This window comes from Oncorhynchus mykiss, chromosome 16 (genome assembly GCF_057628025.1).
Source record: "Oncorhynchus mykiss isolate SJ-2025 chromosome 16, ASM5762802v1, whole genome shotgun sequence".
Classification (NCBI taxonomy): Eukaryota; Metazoa; Chordata; class Actinopteri; order Salmoniformes; family Salmonidae; genus Oncorhynchus; species Oncorhynchus mykiss.
The window spans coordinates 16132476-16147418 of NC_143037.1; the positions used below are offsets into that span (position 1 = coordinate 16132476).

Below are 14943 nucleotides of genomic sequence, written 5' to 3' on the forward strand. Positions count from 1 at the left end.
CAGCGGGGTAAACAGGCTGTGGCTCAGGTGGTTGAGGTCCTTGATGATCTTCTTGGCCTTCCTGTGACACCGGGTGCTGTAGATGTCCTGAAGGACAGGTAGTGTGCTCCCGGTAATGTGTTGGGCTGACCGCACCACCCTCTCAAAGGTGCATCTGTAAAAGTTTGTGAGGGTCTTCGGGGCCAAGACAATTTCTTCAGCCTCCCGAGGTTGAAGAGGCATTGTTGTGCCTTCTTTGCCACACTGTCTGTGTGGGTGGACCCTTTCAGATTGTCAGTGATGTGTACGCAGAGGAACTTGAAGCTTTTCACCTTCTCCACTGCGGTCCCATCGATGTGGATAGGGGCATGCTCCCTCTGCCGTCTCCTGAAGTCCACAATCAGCCTCTTCATTTTGTTGAGGGAGAGTATTTTCCTGGCACCACTCCGCCAGGGCTCTCACCTCCTCCCTGTAGGCTGTCTCGTCATTGTTGGTAATCAGGCCTACCACTGTTGTGTCATCTGCAAACTTGATGATTGAGTTGGAGGCGTGCATGGCCACGCAGTCATGGGTAAACAGGGAGTACAGTAGGGGGCTGAGCACGCACTCTTGATGGGCCCCTGTGTTGAGAAACAGCGTAGTGGAAGTGTTATTGCCTACCTTCACCACTTGGGGCGGCCAGTTCAAGACCCAGTTGCACGGGGCGGCCAGTCAGGAAGTTCAGGACCCAGTTGCACGGGCGGGATTCAGACCCAGGTCCCCGAGCTTAATGATGAGCTTGGAGGGTACTATGGTGTTGAAGGCTGAGCTGTCGTCAAATTGCAGTGGGTCTAGGGTGTCGGGTAAGGTGGAGGTGATATGGTCCTTAACTAGCCTCTCAAAGCCCTCCATGATAACAGTGAGTTCTACTGGGCGATAGACATTACGTTCAGTTACCTTCGCTTTCTTGGGTGCAGGAGCAATGGTGGACATCGTGAAGAAAATCAATTCACCTCAATGTTTTGCTACGTTGCATGTTGGTTTGTACTGAACAACACATTTCCCCAAAATGGTGTTCACCCTTCTTCAACAGCCTTTGGGGGTCACCATTTGAAATCGATCTTCCTATTGCTTTTCGACCCTTTTCCCCAATCTCCGCCCAGAGAAATATGACATTTGTGATGTCAGGTAAAAAAAAGGTAATCCTTTATCTCTGGTGTAACTTTGGGGTTATCGCTGGGAGGACATGACAATAGACATTCTCATTCCCACCTATAGGAAAAGGGGATTACTTTTTGTCCTTCTCCATTTTCAAAGTTGTATCTCAGGGCAATGTGTTACATATACTGTACATATACAGTGTGTGGGTCGGATAACAAACAACGTACAGTATTCTTTCCATTATGAAAGGATACATTATCATTGCTTTAGACGGTAAAGGAGGACCTGGCCTTGGTATGGCTGCCACTGTAGCAGACGCAACCAGGCCGGTAGATGTAACCAGGCTGGCTCTCACCCAAGGGAGGATCCCTCCTCTGCATTTCATTGAGGACCATTCATCTTTATATCTCCTGTTATCTGATTACCTTTCTTAATTGGAGCAGTGGGATCAATGTTAATTTGATTCCCGCTGTCCTGTTCTGGGCCAGGAGAGAGGTGGATGACAGACCGAAGGAGACTAAATAAGAGGGAGAGAAGATGAGAGTGAATGAAAGTCAGTGGGTAAATGAGGAGGAGGTTTGGATACTTGGGTCAAGGTGACCACGACACACCTGAAGGACACTCTTTGTCTGATGACGTGACCAAGCCACCCACCTCTGGAATACAACAAACGTGTATACATATCCCCACATGCTCAGAGACGACGAATTCATGAGAACACCCACAGACACTCACACAGAGGTAAATTCAGAATAACTGTATGAGAACAGTGACTACCTGGGAATTGCTTTGGTCCTCTGTTTTGCTTCACAACCTACTGAAGTTATCCATTGTGTAAAAACATCCTGAACTTATTGTGCCAAAATGACAAAGATTATAGATTCAGAATTCAGCACAAGAGCTAATCTAACAAACGCCTTTGCACATGTATTATCACTACTGAAAGGCGAGTGCAAACACTGAACCCCCCCCCCCCACACACACACACAACTCCCCCACACACACACATAATGGCCGTCACCTAGGGAAAGTGTCATCTCAAATTGAACAGCAGAAAGTGGGTCAATGAGATTCCGTCGAAGGGAACAGGGCGACAGGTTGTCGGTGTTGTCGCTGCAGACCAGATCGCTGGGTGGGTGACTCTTCCTAACGCTCTGCTCAATACGGAAATGTTTTCCATTCTGTTCAATACGTGTCCATCCGCCATGCAGGCAGGGTGGAAGGCCTCAACGTCATGGCCCTAGGATGACCACAGGAGAGAGGAGCGGATAGGAAGGAGGAGAAGGTAACAGAGGGATTGAGACTTGAATAGAAGGGCAAACCTGGGGGAATTGAGACCAACATAAAACCTAGATGATATGCTACGGGGTTTGAGACCAAAATAAAACATAGATGACATGCTGGGGGATTTGAGACCAAAATAAAACCTAGATGACATGCTGGGGGATTTGAGACCAAAATAAAACCTAGATGACATGCTAGGGGATTTGAGACCAAAATAAAACGATATGCTGGGGGATTTAAGACCAAACAAAATCATTTACATTTGTATTTGTCATACGCTACATAAACAACAGGTGTCGTAAACTAATAGTGAAATGCTTAGTTACGGGTCTTCCCAACAATGCAGAGACAAAAAAAGAGAAATAATTTAAAAAATAACAGCAAGGAAGAAATACACAATGAGTCGATGTCCAGGGGTACAAGGGTATTTGTGTTTAGATATGTATGTATACTGTAGGCAGGGGTAAAGTGACTAGGCAACATGAGAGATAAACAGTAGCAGCAGCGTACGTGATGAGTCAAAAGAGTTAGTGCAAAAAAGGTCAATGCAGATAGTCCGGGTAGCTGCTGGTTAACAATTTAACTTACTATTTAGCAGTCTTATCTATTGGGGGTAGAAGCTGTTCAGGGTGTTCAATTTCAAACACAGATTCAACCACAAAGACCAGGGAGGTTTTCCAATGCTTTGCAAAGAAGGGCACCTATTGGGACATGGGTAAAACAAAAAGCAGACATTTAATATCCCATGAAAAATGATTATTACCTTTTGGATGGTGTATCAATACACCCAGTCACTACAAAATAAAGGCGTCCTTCCTAACACAGTTGTCAGAGAGGAAGGAAATCGCTCAGGGATTTAACCATGAGGCCAACGGTGACTGTAAAACAGTTATAGAGTTGAATGGCTGCGATAGGAGAAAACTGAGGATAGATCAACAACAACAACATTGTAGTTACTCCACAATACTAACCTAATTGACAGAGTGAAAAGAAGGAAGCCTGTACAGAATACAAATATTCCAAAACATACGTCCTGTTTGCAACAAGGTACTAAAGTAATACTGCAAAAAATGTGGCAAAGCAATTCACTTTTTGTCCTGAATACAAAGTGTTGTATTGATTTTATCCCAAACAACACAATACTGAGTACCACTCCATATGTTCAAGCATAGTGCTGGCTGCATCATGTTATGGATATGCTTGTAATCATTAAGGACTTTGGAATTTTTCAGGATAAAAAAGAAACGAACTATGCACAGGCAAAATCCTAGAGGAAGACCTGGTTCAGTCTGCTTTCCACCAGACACTGGCAGGGGAATTCATCTTTCAGCAGGACAATAACCTAAAACACAAGTCCACATCTACACTGGAGTTGCTTACCACGTAGACAGTAAATGTTCCTGAGTGGCCGAGCTACAGGATTGACTTAAATCTACTTGAAAATCTATGGCAAGACGTGAAGATGGTTGCCTATCAATGATCAAGGACCATTTGACAGAGCTCGAAACACAATCCAGGTGTGGAAAGCGCTTAAGAGACTTATCCAGAAAGACTCACAGCTGAAATCACTGCCAAAGGTGCTTCTACAAAGTATTGAAAGTTGCTTCTACAAAGATGTGTCACTTTTCATTATGGGGTGTTGTGCGTAAATTCAATTGATTGGACATGATTTGGAAAGGCACACACCTATCTATATAAGGTTCCACAGTTGACAGTGCATGTCAGAGCAAAAACCAAGCCATGTGGTGGAAGGAATTGTCCGTAGAGCTCCGAGACCAGATTGTGTCGAGGCACAGATCTGGGGAAGGGTACCAAAACATGTCTGCAGCATTGAAGGTCCCAAAGAACAGCGGCCTTCATCGTTCTTAAATGGAAGTTTGGAAATACCAGGATTCCTAGAGCTGGCTGCCCCGCCATACTGAGCAATCAGGGAAGAGAGGTGACCAAGAACCCGATGGTCACTCTGACAGAGCTCCAGAGTTACTCTGTGGAGATGGGAGAATCTTCCAGAAGAACAACCATCTCTGCAGCACTCCACCAATCAGGCCTTTATGGTAGAGTGGCCAGACAGAAGCCAGTCATCCTCAGTAAAAGGTACATGACAGCCCGCTTGGAGTTTGCCAAAGGCACCTAAAGACTCTAAGACCATGAGAAACAAGATTCTCTGGTCGGATGAAAACAAGATTCAACTCTTTTGCCTGAATACCAAGCGTCACGTCTGGTGGAAACCTGGCACCATCCCTACAGTGAAGCATGGTGGTGGCAGTATGATGCTGTGGGTGTGTTTTTCAGCAGCAGGGACTGGGAGACTAGTCAGGATCCAGGCAAAGATGAACGTAGCAAAGTACAGATAAATCATTGATGAAAACCTTCTCCAGAGTGCTCAGGCTGAGGCAAAGGTTCACCTTCAAACAGGACAATGACCCTAAGCACACTGCTAAGACAAAGCAAGAGTGGCTTAGGGACAAGTCTCTGAATGTCCTTGAGTGGCTCAGCCAGAGCCCGGACTTGAACCCGTCTCTGGAGAGACCTGAAAACAGCAACGCTTCCTATTCAACCTGACGGAGCTTGAGAGGATCTGCAGAGAAGAATGGAAAAACTCCCCAAATACAGGTGTGCCAAGCTTGTTGCTTCATACCCAAGAAGACTTGATGCTGTAATCGCTGCCAAAAGTGCTTCAACAAATTACTGAGTAAAGGGTCTGAATACTTATGTGAATGTCATATTTCAGTTTACATTTTATTTATAAATCAGCAAAAATGTAAAAAAAAAGAAGTTTTTGCTATGTCATTATGGGACATTGATGAGAAAAAAAAACGATTTAATCAAATTTTACAATATGGCTGTAACGTAACAAAATGTGGAAAAAGTGGGTGAGTGTGTGGAGGTGCTTTGCCTGGATGAGCTAAGGAGAGCAAGGGAAGCAGAAATTGTAGCCTACGTGAAAATCTATTTTGTGGCAATGGAGACAGAGAAGTGGTTAAATCCCTAAAAAAAACTAGGCACCAGGCACCTGTTAAGAATGATCCCAGGAGATGAAGCCTCATAACTGTTGAACAGTCATGTGACGTTAAGAAATTAATGAACATGCAGTAATGCAACATCTCCAGTACTGTATCAGTCTGCATCATTGATACAATGGTGCAGTGCTATAGTTTGTGTGACTAAACAGCCTTTCGAAACCAATATCTGACCACTGAGCCACACGTGGGGGTCACACGTGGGGGTCACCAGTTCACATATGAGTGGCCGGCGCACCTCATGGTCCGACTGTAGCCCTTTCATCCCTGGGGTTACTGACGCTCGAGCACGGGGGGATGCTGGAACGGCACAGGGGCGATACCGCTGCCTAGCAACTCAAACGATTTGAAAATGGAGGGAAAGAAGGAGTGCAGGGAGAAAAGTAGGGAAAAAAGGGAGCTGCAGGAAAGAAGGATAATAGGCTGCAGTAATAGGCTGCTCTCTCCTGCTGTGTCTGCCTAGCAACAGTACCAAGCCACTCACCAGTGGTTTGGTCACTGTTGTCATGGAGACCACAAACACATACAGTTTTCCGCTCCTGAAGGAGAAGTGATTCGAAACTCATAAACAGCAATACACAGAGTGACGTTTGACATTTGTAGTGCTCGTCATTGTTCCCCAGCTCCAAAATTATAATCTAAATGAGTCTTTATTTATACAGATTAGACGCAATTCCCTCAATGTTTTGCATCCCTATGTTTTATCATGTACCGAAATGCAATTGTTTCTTTGCTGCAGGTAGAGTTTTTTTGTGTCCTGCATGCACACTCTGAAATAAATCAAATCAAAGTTTATTTGTCACGTGCGCTGAATACAACAGGTGTAGACCGTACAGTGAAATGCTTACTTACAGGCGCCATCCAATAGTGAAAAAAAGGTATTAGGTGAGCAATAGGTACAGAAATAAAAGAAATAAAACAACAGTAAAAAGACAGACTATAAAAAGTAGCAAGGCTACATACAGACACCGGTTAGTCAGGCTGATTGAGGTAGTATGTACATGTAGATATGGTTAAAGTGACTATGCATATATGATGAACAGAGAGTAGCAGTAGCGTAAAAGAGGGGTTGGCGGGTGGTGGGTGGGACACAATGCAGATAGCCCGGTTAGCCACTGTGCGGGAGCACTGCTTGGTCAGCCCAATTGAGGTAGTATGTACATGAATGTATAGTTAAAGTGACTATGCATATATGATAAACAGAGAGTAGCAACAGCGTAAAAAGAGGGGTGGGGGGGGGCACAGAATGCAAATAGTCCGGTTAGCCATTTGATTACCTGTTCAGGAGTCTTATGGCTTGGGGGTAAAAACTTTTTGTCCTAGACTTGGCACTTCGGTACAGCTTGCCATGTGTTAGTAGAGAGAACAGTCTATGACTGGGGTGGCTGGAGTCTTTGACAGTTTTTAGGGTCTTCCTCCGATTCTGCCTGGTACAGAGGACCTGGATGGCAGACAGCTTTGCCCCAGTGATGTACTGGGCCGTACGCACTACCCTCTGTAGTGCCTTGCGGTCGGAGGTCTAGCAGTTGCCGTACTAGGCAGTGATGCAACCAGTCAGGATGCTCTCGCTGTTGCAGCTGTAGAACCTTTGGAGGATCTCAGGACCCATGCCAAAACTTTTTAGTTTCCTGAGGGGGAATTGGCTTTGTTGTGCCCTCTTCACGACTGTCTTGGTGTGTTTGTACCATCCTAGTTTGTTGTTGATGTGGACACCAAGGAACTTGAAGCTCTCAACCTGCTCCACTACAGCCCCGTCGATGAGAATGGGGGCGTGCTCGGTCCTCCTTTTCCTGTAGTCCACAATGATCTCCTTAGTCTTGGTTACGTTGAGGGAGAGGTTGTTATTCTGGCACCACCCGGCCAGGTCTTTGACTTCCTCCCTATAGGCTGTCTCGTTGTTGTCGGTGATCAGGCCTACCACTGTTGTGTCGTCTGCAAACTTAATGATGGTGTTGGAGTCGTGCCTGGCCACTCAATCGTGGGTGAACAGGGAGTACAGAAGGGGACTGAGCATGCACCACTGGGGAGCTCCAGTGTTGAGGATAAGCGTGGCAGATGTGTTGCTGCCTATTCTTACCACCTGGGGGCGGCCAGTCAGGAAGTCCAGGATCCAGTTGCAGAGGGAGGTGTTTAGTCCCAGGATCCTTAGCTTAGTGATGAGATTTGATGGTACTATGGTGTTGAACGCTGAGCTGTAGTCAATGAATAGCATTCTCATGTAAGTGTTCCTTTTGTCCAGGTGGGAAAGGGCAGTGTGGAGTGCAATAGAGATCGCATCATCTGTGGATCTTTTCAGACGGTAAGCAAATTGGTGTGGGTCTAGGGTTTCTGGGATAATGGTGTTGATGTGAGCAATTACCAACCTTTCAAAGCACTTCATGGCTACAGACGTGAGTGCTACGGGTCTGTAGTCATTTAGGCAGGTTGCATTTGCGTTCTTGTGCACAAGGACTATGGTGGTCTACTTGAAACATGTTGGTATCACAGACTTAAATCAGGGACATGTTGAAAATGTCAGTGAAGACACCTGCTAGTTGGTCAGCACATGCCCGGAGCACACGTCCTGGTAATCCATCTGGCCCCGCAGTCTTGTGTATGTTGACCTGTTTAAAGGTCTTACTCACGTCGGCTATGGAGAGCGTGACCACACAGTCGCCTGGAACAGCTGATGCTCTCACGCATGCCCCAGTGTTGCTTGCCTCGAAGCGAGCATAGGAGTGATTTAGCTCGTCTGGTAGGCTTGGGTCACTGGGCAGCTCGCGGCTGCTTCCCTTTGTAGTCTGTAATAGTTTGCAAGCCCTGCCACATAAGACGACCATCGGAGCCGGTGTAGTATGATTCAATCTTAGCCCTGTACTGACGCTTTGCCTGTTTGATGGTTCGTCACAGGGCATTGTAGGATTTCTTGTAAGCTTCAGGGTTAGAGTCCCAAATCTTGAAGCGGCAGCTCTACCCTTAAGCCCAGTGCGAATGTTGCCTGTAATCCATGGCTTCTGGTTGGGGTATGTACGTACAGTCACTATGGGGACGACGTCCTCGATGCACTATTTGATAAAGCCAGTGACTGATGTGGTGTACTCCTCAATGCCACAGGAAGAATTCCGGAACATGTTCCAGTCTGTGATAGCAAAACGGTCCTGTCGTTTAGCATCTGCTTCATCTGACAACTTTTTTATAGACTGAGTCACTGTTGCTTCCTGCTTTAATTTTAGCTTGTAAGCAAGAATCAGGAGGATAGAGTTGTGGTCGGATTATCCAAATGGAGGGCGAGGGAGAGCTTTGTACGCATCTCTGTGTGTGGAGTACAGGTGATCTTGAATTATTTTCCCTCTGGTTGCACATTTAACATGTTGATGGAATAGTTAACATCCTAATGACAAGAGAATGAACCGTTTATACCATCATCAAACTAATTCCATATAATGAGAGTACAAGACAGTGTGCAGGAAGGAACAACAGCGGAAAGAGCAACAGCAGACAATATGTTGTATTTTACACTGTGAGTACAGGCTGATTTGGAGTTGCAGTCTAGGCTACCAACTGAGCCCTAGTGCACACTGAGACCTCCATTAGGGGTAATTCTGGCCTTCCTGTTCTGTCTGATGAGTGGAGAATATGTAGCCCCCACCATCTCATGTGCTGTCTGTACAATTTTCATGCATTTACATTTTAGTCATTTAGCAGACGCTTAAGAACGTACATTTACATACTTTTTTCATACTAGTGGAACCCGCAACTCTGGCGTTGGAAGTGCCATGCTCTACAAATTATGCTACATGGGACTACACCTGGGGCCGCATGGCAAATGGCCCAGGAACACAAGAACAATACTTGAGGGCCAGTCAGTCCTCCCCCTGTCAAGACGAAAGAAATCTCTCAAGGAAAGACGCAAGCAGGTTTATCAAATCAAGCACATAGCCATGTAATCTCCATAGAGAAACATTGGCAGTAGAATGGCCTTACTGAAGAGCTCAATGACTTTCAAAGTGGCACCATCATAGGATGCCACCTTTCAACAAGTCAGTTCGTCAAATTTCTGCCCTGCTAGAGCTGCCACGGTCAACTGTAAGTGTTATTATTGTGAAGTGGAAACGTCTAGGAGAAATAACGTCTCAGTTGCGAAGTGGTAGGCCACACAAGCTCACAGAACGGGACCGCTGAGTGCTGAAGCACGTACTACCAAGTTCCAAACTGCCTCTGGAAACAACGTCATCGGAAGCTTTATGAAATGGGTTTCCATGACTGAGCAGTCACACAAAAGTCGAAGATCACCATGCGTGATACCAAGCATCAGATGTAGGTGTGTAAACCTCGCCGCCATTGGACTCAGAAGCAATGGAAATGCGTTCTCTGGAGTACTGAATCACACTTCTCCATCTAGCAGTCTGACCGAAGAATTTGGGTTTGCCGGACACCAGGAGAACGCTACCTGCCCCCATGCATAGTGCCAACTGTAAAGTTTGGTAGAGGAGGAATAATGGTCTGGGGCTGTTTTTCATGGTTTGGGCTAGGCCCCTTAGTTCCAGTGAAGGGAAATCTTAACGCTACAGCATACAATGACATTCCAGACGATTCGGTGCTTCCAACTTTGTGGCAACAGTTTGGGGAAGGCCCTTTCCTGTTTCAGAATGCCAAAGCGAGGTCCATACAGAAACGGTTTGTTGAGATTGGTGTGGAAGAACTTGACTGGCTTGCACAGAGCGCTGACCTCAACCCTATTGAACACCTTTGGGATGAAATGGAACGGCGACTGCGAGCCGGGCCTAATCACCAAACATCAGCCCGACCTCACTAACGCTTGTGGCTGGATGGAAGCAAGTCCCTGCAGCAATGTTCCAACATCTAGTGGAAAGCCTTCCCAGAAGAGTGCTTCTACACCTGCATTACTTGCTGTTTGGGGTTTTAGGCTGGGTTTCTGTACAGCACTTTGAGATATCAGCTGATGTACGAAGGGCTATATAAATAAATTTGATTTGATTTGAGTAGAGGCTGTTATAGCAGCGAAGGGGGTACCAACTCCATATTAATGCCCATGATTTTGGAATGAGATGTTCGATGAGCAGGTGTTCACATACTTTTGGTCATGTAATGTATGTCCTACGGAGCCATTGTACCGACTTCCTGTTATGATGAATATTACTTCACTACAAAGTGAAGTGCTGTCATTATGTCTGGCCAATCAGACAGTGTGAGTGTGAGTGGGTCTGGGACCGGAGAATTATGGGTTTTCAGCTAGCCAAACAAACAAACCAATGCACACACACCTAGCACAAACATACACTCAAACACGCTCTCTCTCGCACCCACAAGCTCTCTCTCTCTCACACACACAGACACGGACACACAGACTTACATGAATGCGAGTCCCAGATAGTTGGCAGTGCTGCCCCAGTACATAGGGTTCTCAGTTACATTGAAGGGGAAACCTTTCACTTTCTCTTCCATCAGGATCCCAAAATAGTCACCTGGAAGAAACACGGACATAAGATTTCAATACATCACACTACAGGTGACCAGATACACTACCCTCACAAGGCACACTGATAAGCTTTAGTATTGCAGATAGATTGTGGCTCTATTAATGTTGTTGTCTGCATCATTTCCAATCACCAATATAAACGCAACATGTAATGTGTTGGTCCATGTTTCATGAGCTGAAGTGAAAGATCCCAGAAATGTTCCTTATGCACAAAAATCTTATTTCATAAAAATAAAAAAGTGCCACAAATTTGTTTACATTCCTGTTAGTGAGCATTTCTCCTTTGCCAAGATAATCCATCCACCTGACAGGTGTGGCATATCAAGAAGCTGTTTAAACAGCATGATCATTACACAGATGCACCTTGTGCTGGGGACAATAAAAAGCCACTATAAAATGTGCAGTTTTGTCACACAATACAATGCCCCAGATGTCTCACTTTTTGAAGGAATGTGCAATTAGCATGCTGACTGAAGGAATATCCACCAGAGCAGTTGCCAGAGAATTGAATGTTAGTTTCTCTAACATAAGCCGACTCCAACGTCATTTTAGAGAACTTGTCAGTATGTCCAACTGGCCTCACAACCGCAGACCACGTGTAACCACACCAGCCAAGGACCTCCACATCCAGCTTCTTCACCTGTGGGATCGTCTGAGACGAGCAACCTGAACAGCTGATGAAACTGAGGAGTATTTCTGTCTGTAATATAGCCCTTTTGTGGGGAAAAAACGAATTCCAATTGGCTGGGCCTGGCTCCCAAGTGGGTGGGCCTATCCCCTCCCAGGCCCACCCTAGGCTGCGCCCCTGCCCAGTCATGTGAAATCCATAGATTAGGGCCCAATTAATTTATATCAATTGACTGATTTCCTTTTATGAACTGTAACTAAGTAAAACATTTAAATTGTTGCATGTTGCGTTGATATATTTGTTTCAGTATATTTCTTTGTAAATATATAGTAAATATATTATTTTAAATACTGTACATATATTTTTAAACAACCCCCTCCCCTAATTGGAGTAAACTAATGGACAACAATACTTCGCCCAGCTTATAAATACTATATACATTTTGCAGACAGTATATTTTACATCAGTTTTATTATGTTTGTTTTTAGTCTGAGCCGTCAGCTACCCTTAACCCCTCCCATCTATCTCTTAAGACCATCCGGTTTTGATTTCTAACTGCCATATATGTATTTTCCACTTTGTGATGTTTTACAAAGGTTCTGAACCTTTATATGCTCATCGTTTCTACAGATTGCAAATTAAATCAATATTTTTGCTAAGAGTTGTATTATATTACTGATTGATTGACTATGACTTTTCAAATCACCGAAAAGCGCTCTTTTCAGAGTTAGCTCCTAATAAATGTTGCTATTTTTTTTGACCATTCCTGAACCTTCGACCAAAAACAAGCTACATATGGACAGTACCAAAACAAGTGATCTAATGATTCTGTCTCTTCGCAGCAAAATCTGCAGAGCTGGGATGGTTGTATCCCCCATGTATATAAATAACATTTTATTGATTGCAAGAATTTGATATAATAATTTAAATTAAGTTTTGAATCCGGCGTCGTTCTATGCATCAATTCATGAACCATATGCCATGGAATCGGTACATCGAAAATCTCCTCCCAACTATTTTGCAACCTGTATGGCACAGCTGTACATTTTTTGGTCCTTAAATAAAAAAGTATACCAGTTTTATTTATCACAATCTTTAACCAATTTTGGTCTTTAATGCAGGACAGACAAGTTCCTTATCTTCTCCCCCTTCCACTTGCCTCCTCCATTTTTGTGGTAATGCTGCAATCAGTTGGTTGTAACTTCGGATAGAGCAGAAATGTCCATATATTTTTGTTAACTGCATGTGACATACATTAACTCCACCAGTTCGATTTATGATAAAAAACGTATCTTTGTCAATTTATTTTTAAATTCTCAAAAAATCATGTTTTTTAAAATCAATTTGTGTGTTTGAGATTAACCATAATATTTGTTCTGTCTTTTCGGGTGGAATAAAACCAAAAAAATGGTTTTAAAAATAGCAATATTTTGGAGATTCATTCATTTTCAAAAGGCCATTCTTGAACACTGGGTGTGCCATTCTTGCTAATCTGCTAGAGAACCAGTTTGGATTTAAGTATAGTTTCGTATGACTGAAGCCTTTAGCGAGAGGTCTAATGCATGAATATTTAATCATTTCTGCCCTCCGAATTCATATTAATTATATAAATAGGCCCATTGAATTTTGTCTGGCTTGCCATTCCAAATAAAGTGGATTTTTTTTTGCTCGTGTAATTGAAGTGATCATTCATACAAGTACGAATGATTATATGAATATAAAAGTACAGAATATGTTCACTTTCGTATCAGGGTGCTAATGGCTAAATATTTTGGCTTGGTGGATGGTTATAAAATGGAGGAAGGTGGAGGGAATGCATGAGTGAGGCTGGTGGCAGGAGTCTCTGATCTGGGGTATAACTCAGTGAGCACCTGGCTGCCGACTGCATAACCTGCCAGTGGGAGCTCTCCCACCATACACAGACGACACAAAAATGCACTATTATGGTTGGTTTGGCAACATCTCTGGATTTTTGCATTAGGGTGAGGAGGGGTATACTATGGAGTTACAGTTGAAGTCGGAAGTTTACATACACTTAGGTTGGAGTCATTAAAACTTGTTTTTCCACCACACCACACATTTCTTGTTAACAAACTATAGTTTTGGCAAGTCGTTTAGGACATCTACTTTGTGCATGACACAAGTCATTTTTCCAACAATTGTTTACAGACAGATTATTTCACTTATAATTCGAGGGGTATACTTCGAAGCAGGATAGAGGAGCTAAACTAAATTCAGAGTTAAACCCTTGGTTAACATAGAGATTCTGGGAACATCAGAAGGTGGGGGAAAATGAACTATATTCTGGTAATCTGACCAATTGAACATATGCGGTGGTACTTAATGAATATGATGTCACTTCGGTTGTCATCTGAGACCTTCTCATCAATGATAAGATGACATAAACTCTACAGTGGAAAGTCTACACATCAGAGTTATCGGATTCACATGGAATTGTTGTTCAATTTAAATGTTTGAATATGAAATTATTCGTGAAGGGATGAAATGTGATTTTAGCTTCTAAAATGTGAGATTTGGGTTTTCATAAAGTAGGGCTCTGCTTAATCAGTGGCCCGCCCCTGTGACCCCACATGGGCTATAAAACTTTTCAAACACGCCCTCCTCTCCCTTCTTATATAAAGCCTTGACGACAATATAACCTCCTGTTCCGAGGATGTGGGGACAACGGTCCGATGTCAGAATGGTTCAGATAATAACTACAGAACGAAGTCAACATCAGCGTGAGCTTTGGCTGCGAATGGTATGAACTTTGAACTCTTATTCACTACAGAAGTGATACCTCCTAGCTGTTGAGTTAGCAACAGCCGCTGCAAACGAAGGTTAGGAAGGAACAGACAGAGTATCCCGTCTACCACACAACGGCGTTACTACAACGTATCCAATTGACAACCAGAGACATTCTTCAAAGGACAAAGGACTCGGTTGGACAACACGGCCTTCCATATACCACCAACCTACCGAAGCGCAGCTCAGAGTAAATATTTATTGCATTTTCCTTTTCCAAATGGGCGGTAATTTAGAATGTATAAGACACTGTATTTACGATAGCACAGCTTTGCCCTTTGTTCTTCAGTCTTCCCACTCTTTCACTCAAACCCAGCCCTTTTCTTTTGTGTAGCAAGCTGTCATATCTGTTCCGCCCACTAGGTACGTTTTCCTTTATGACGTAATTTGTAATCAAGTTATGATTTAATTATGTGTAATTCTGTGTGATTAGTTAGGTATTTAGTAAATAAACAATTAAACCCAATTTTGTATTGCTGATTCAACTTGTTAGCCAGGGTTCGTGCAGATAACCAAGAATGTACAACTTTCAGATGAGACTGAATTAAGATGACGATTAATGTTGACTGCGATTGATGTAAAATCTTATTAGGTCTTTTAAGAGTTTA

The 14943-nt window shown here is 43.8% G+C and overlaps 1 protein-coding gene across 5 annotated transcripts in view; it reads right to left on the minus strand.

The window, feature by feature from the left end:
* Positions 1 to 14943, minus strand: part of pemt (phosphatidylethanolamine N-methyltransferase) — an 81264-nt gene that overhangs the window by 13527 nt on the left and 52794 nt on the right. For all 5 annotated transcript variants that reach the window (XM_090202037.1, XM_036946307.2, XM_090202038.1 and 2 more), the window contains exon 5: positions 10777 to 10888. In XM_090202037.1, coding sequence (XP_090058163.1) covers positions 10777 to 10888 — 112 coding nt within the window. The remainder of the gene's footprint in view (positions 1 to 10776; positions 10889 to 14943) is intronic.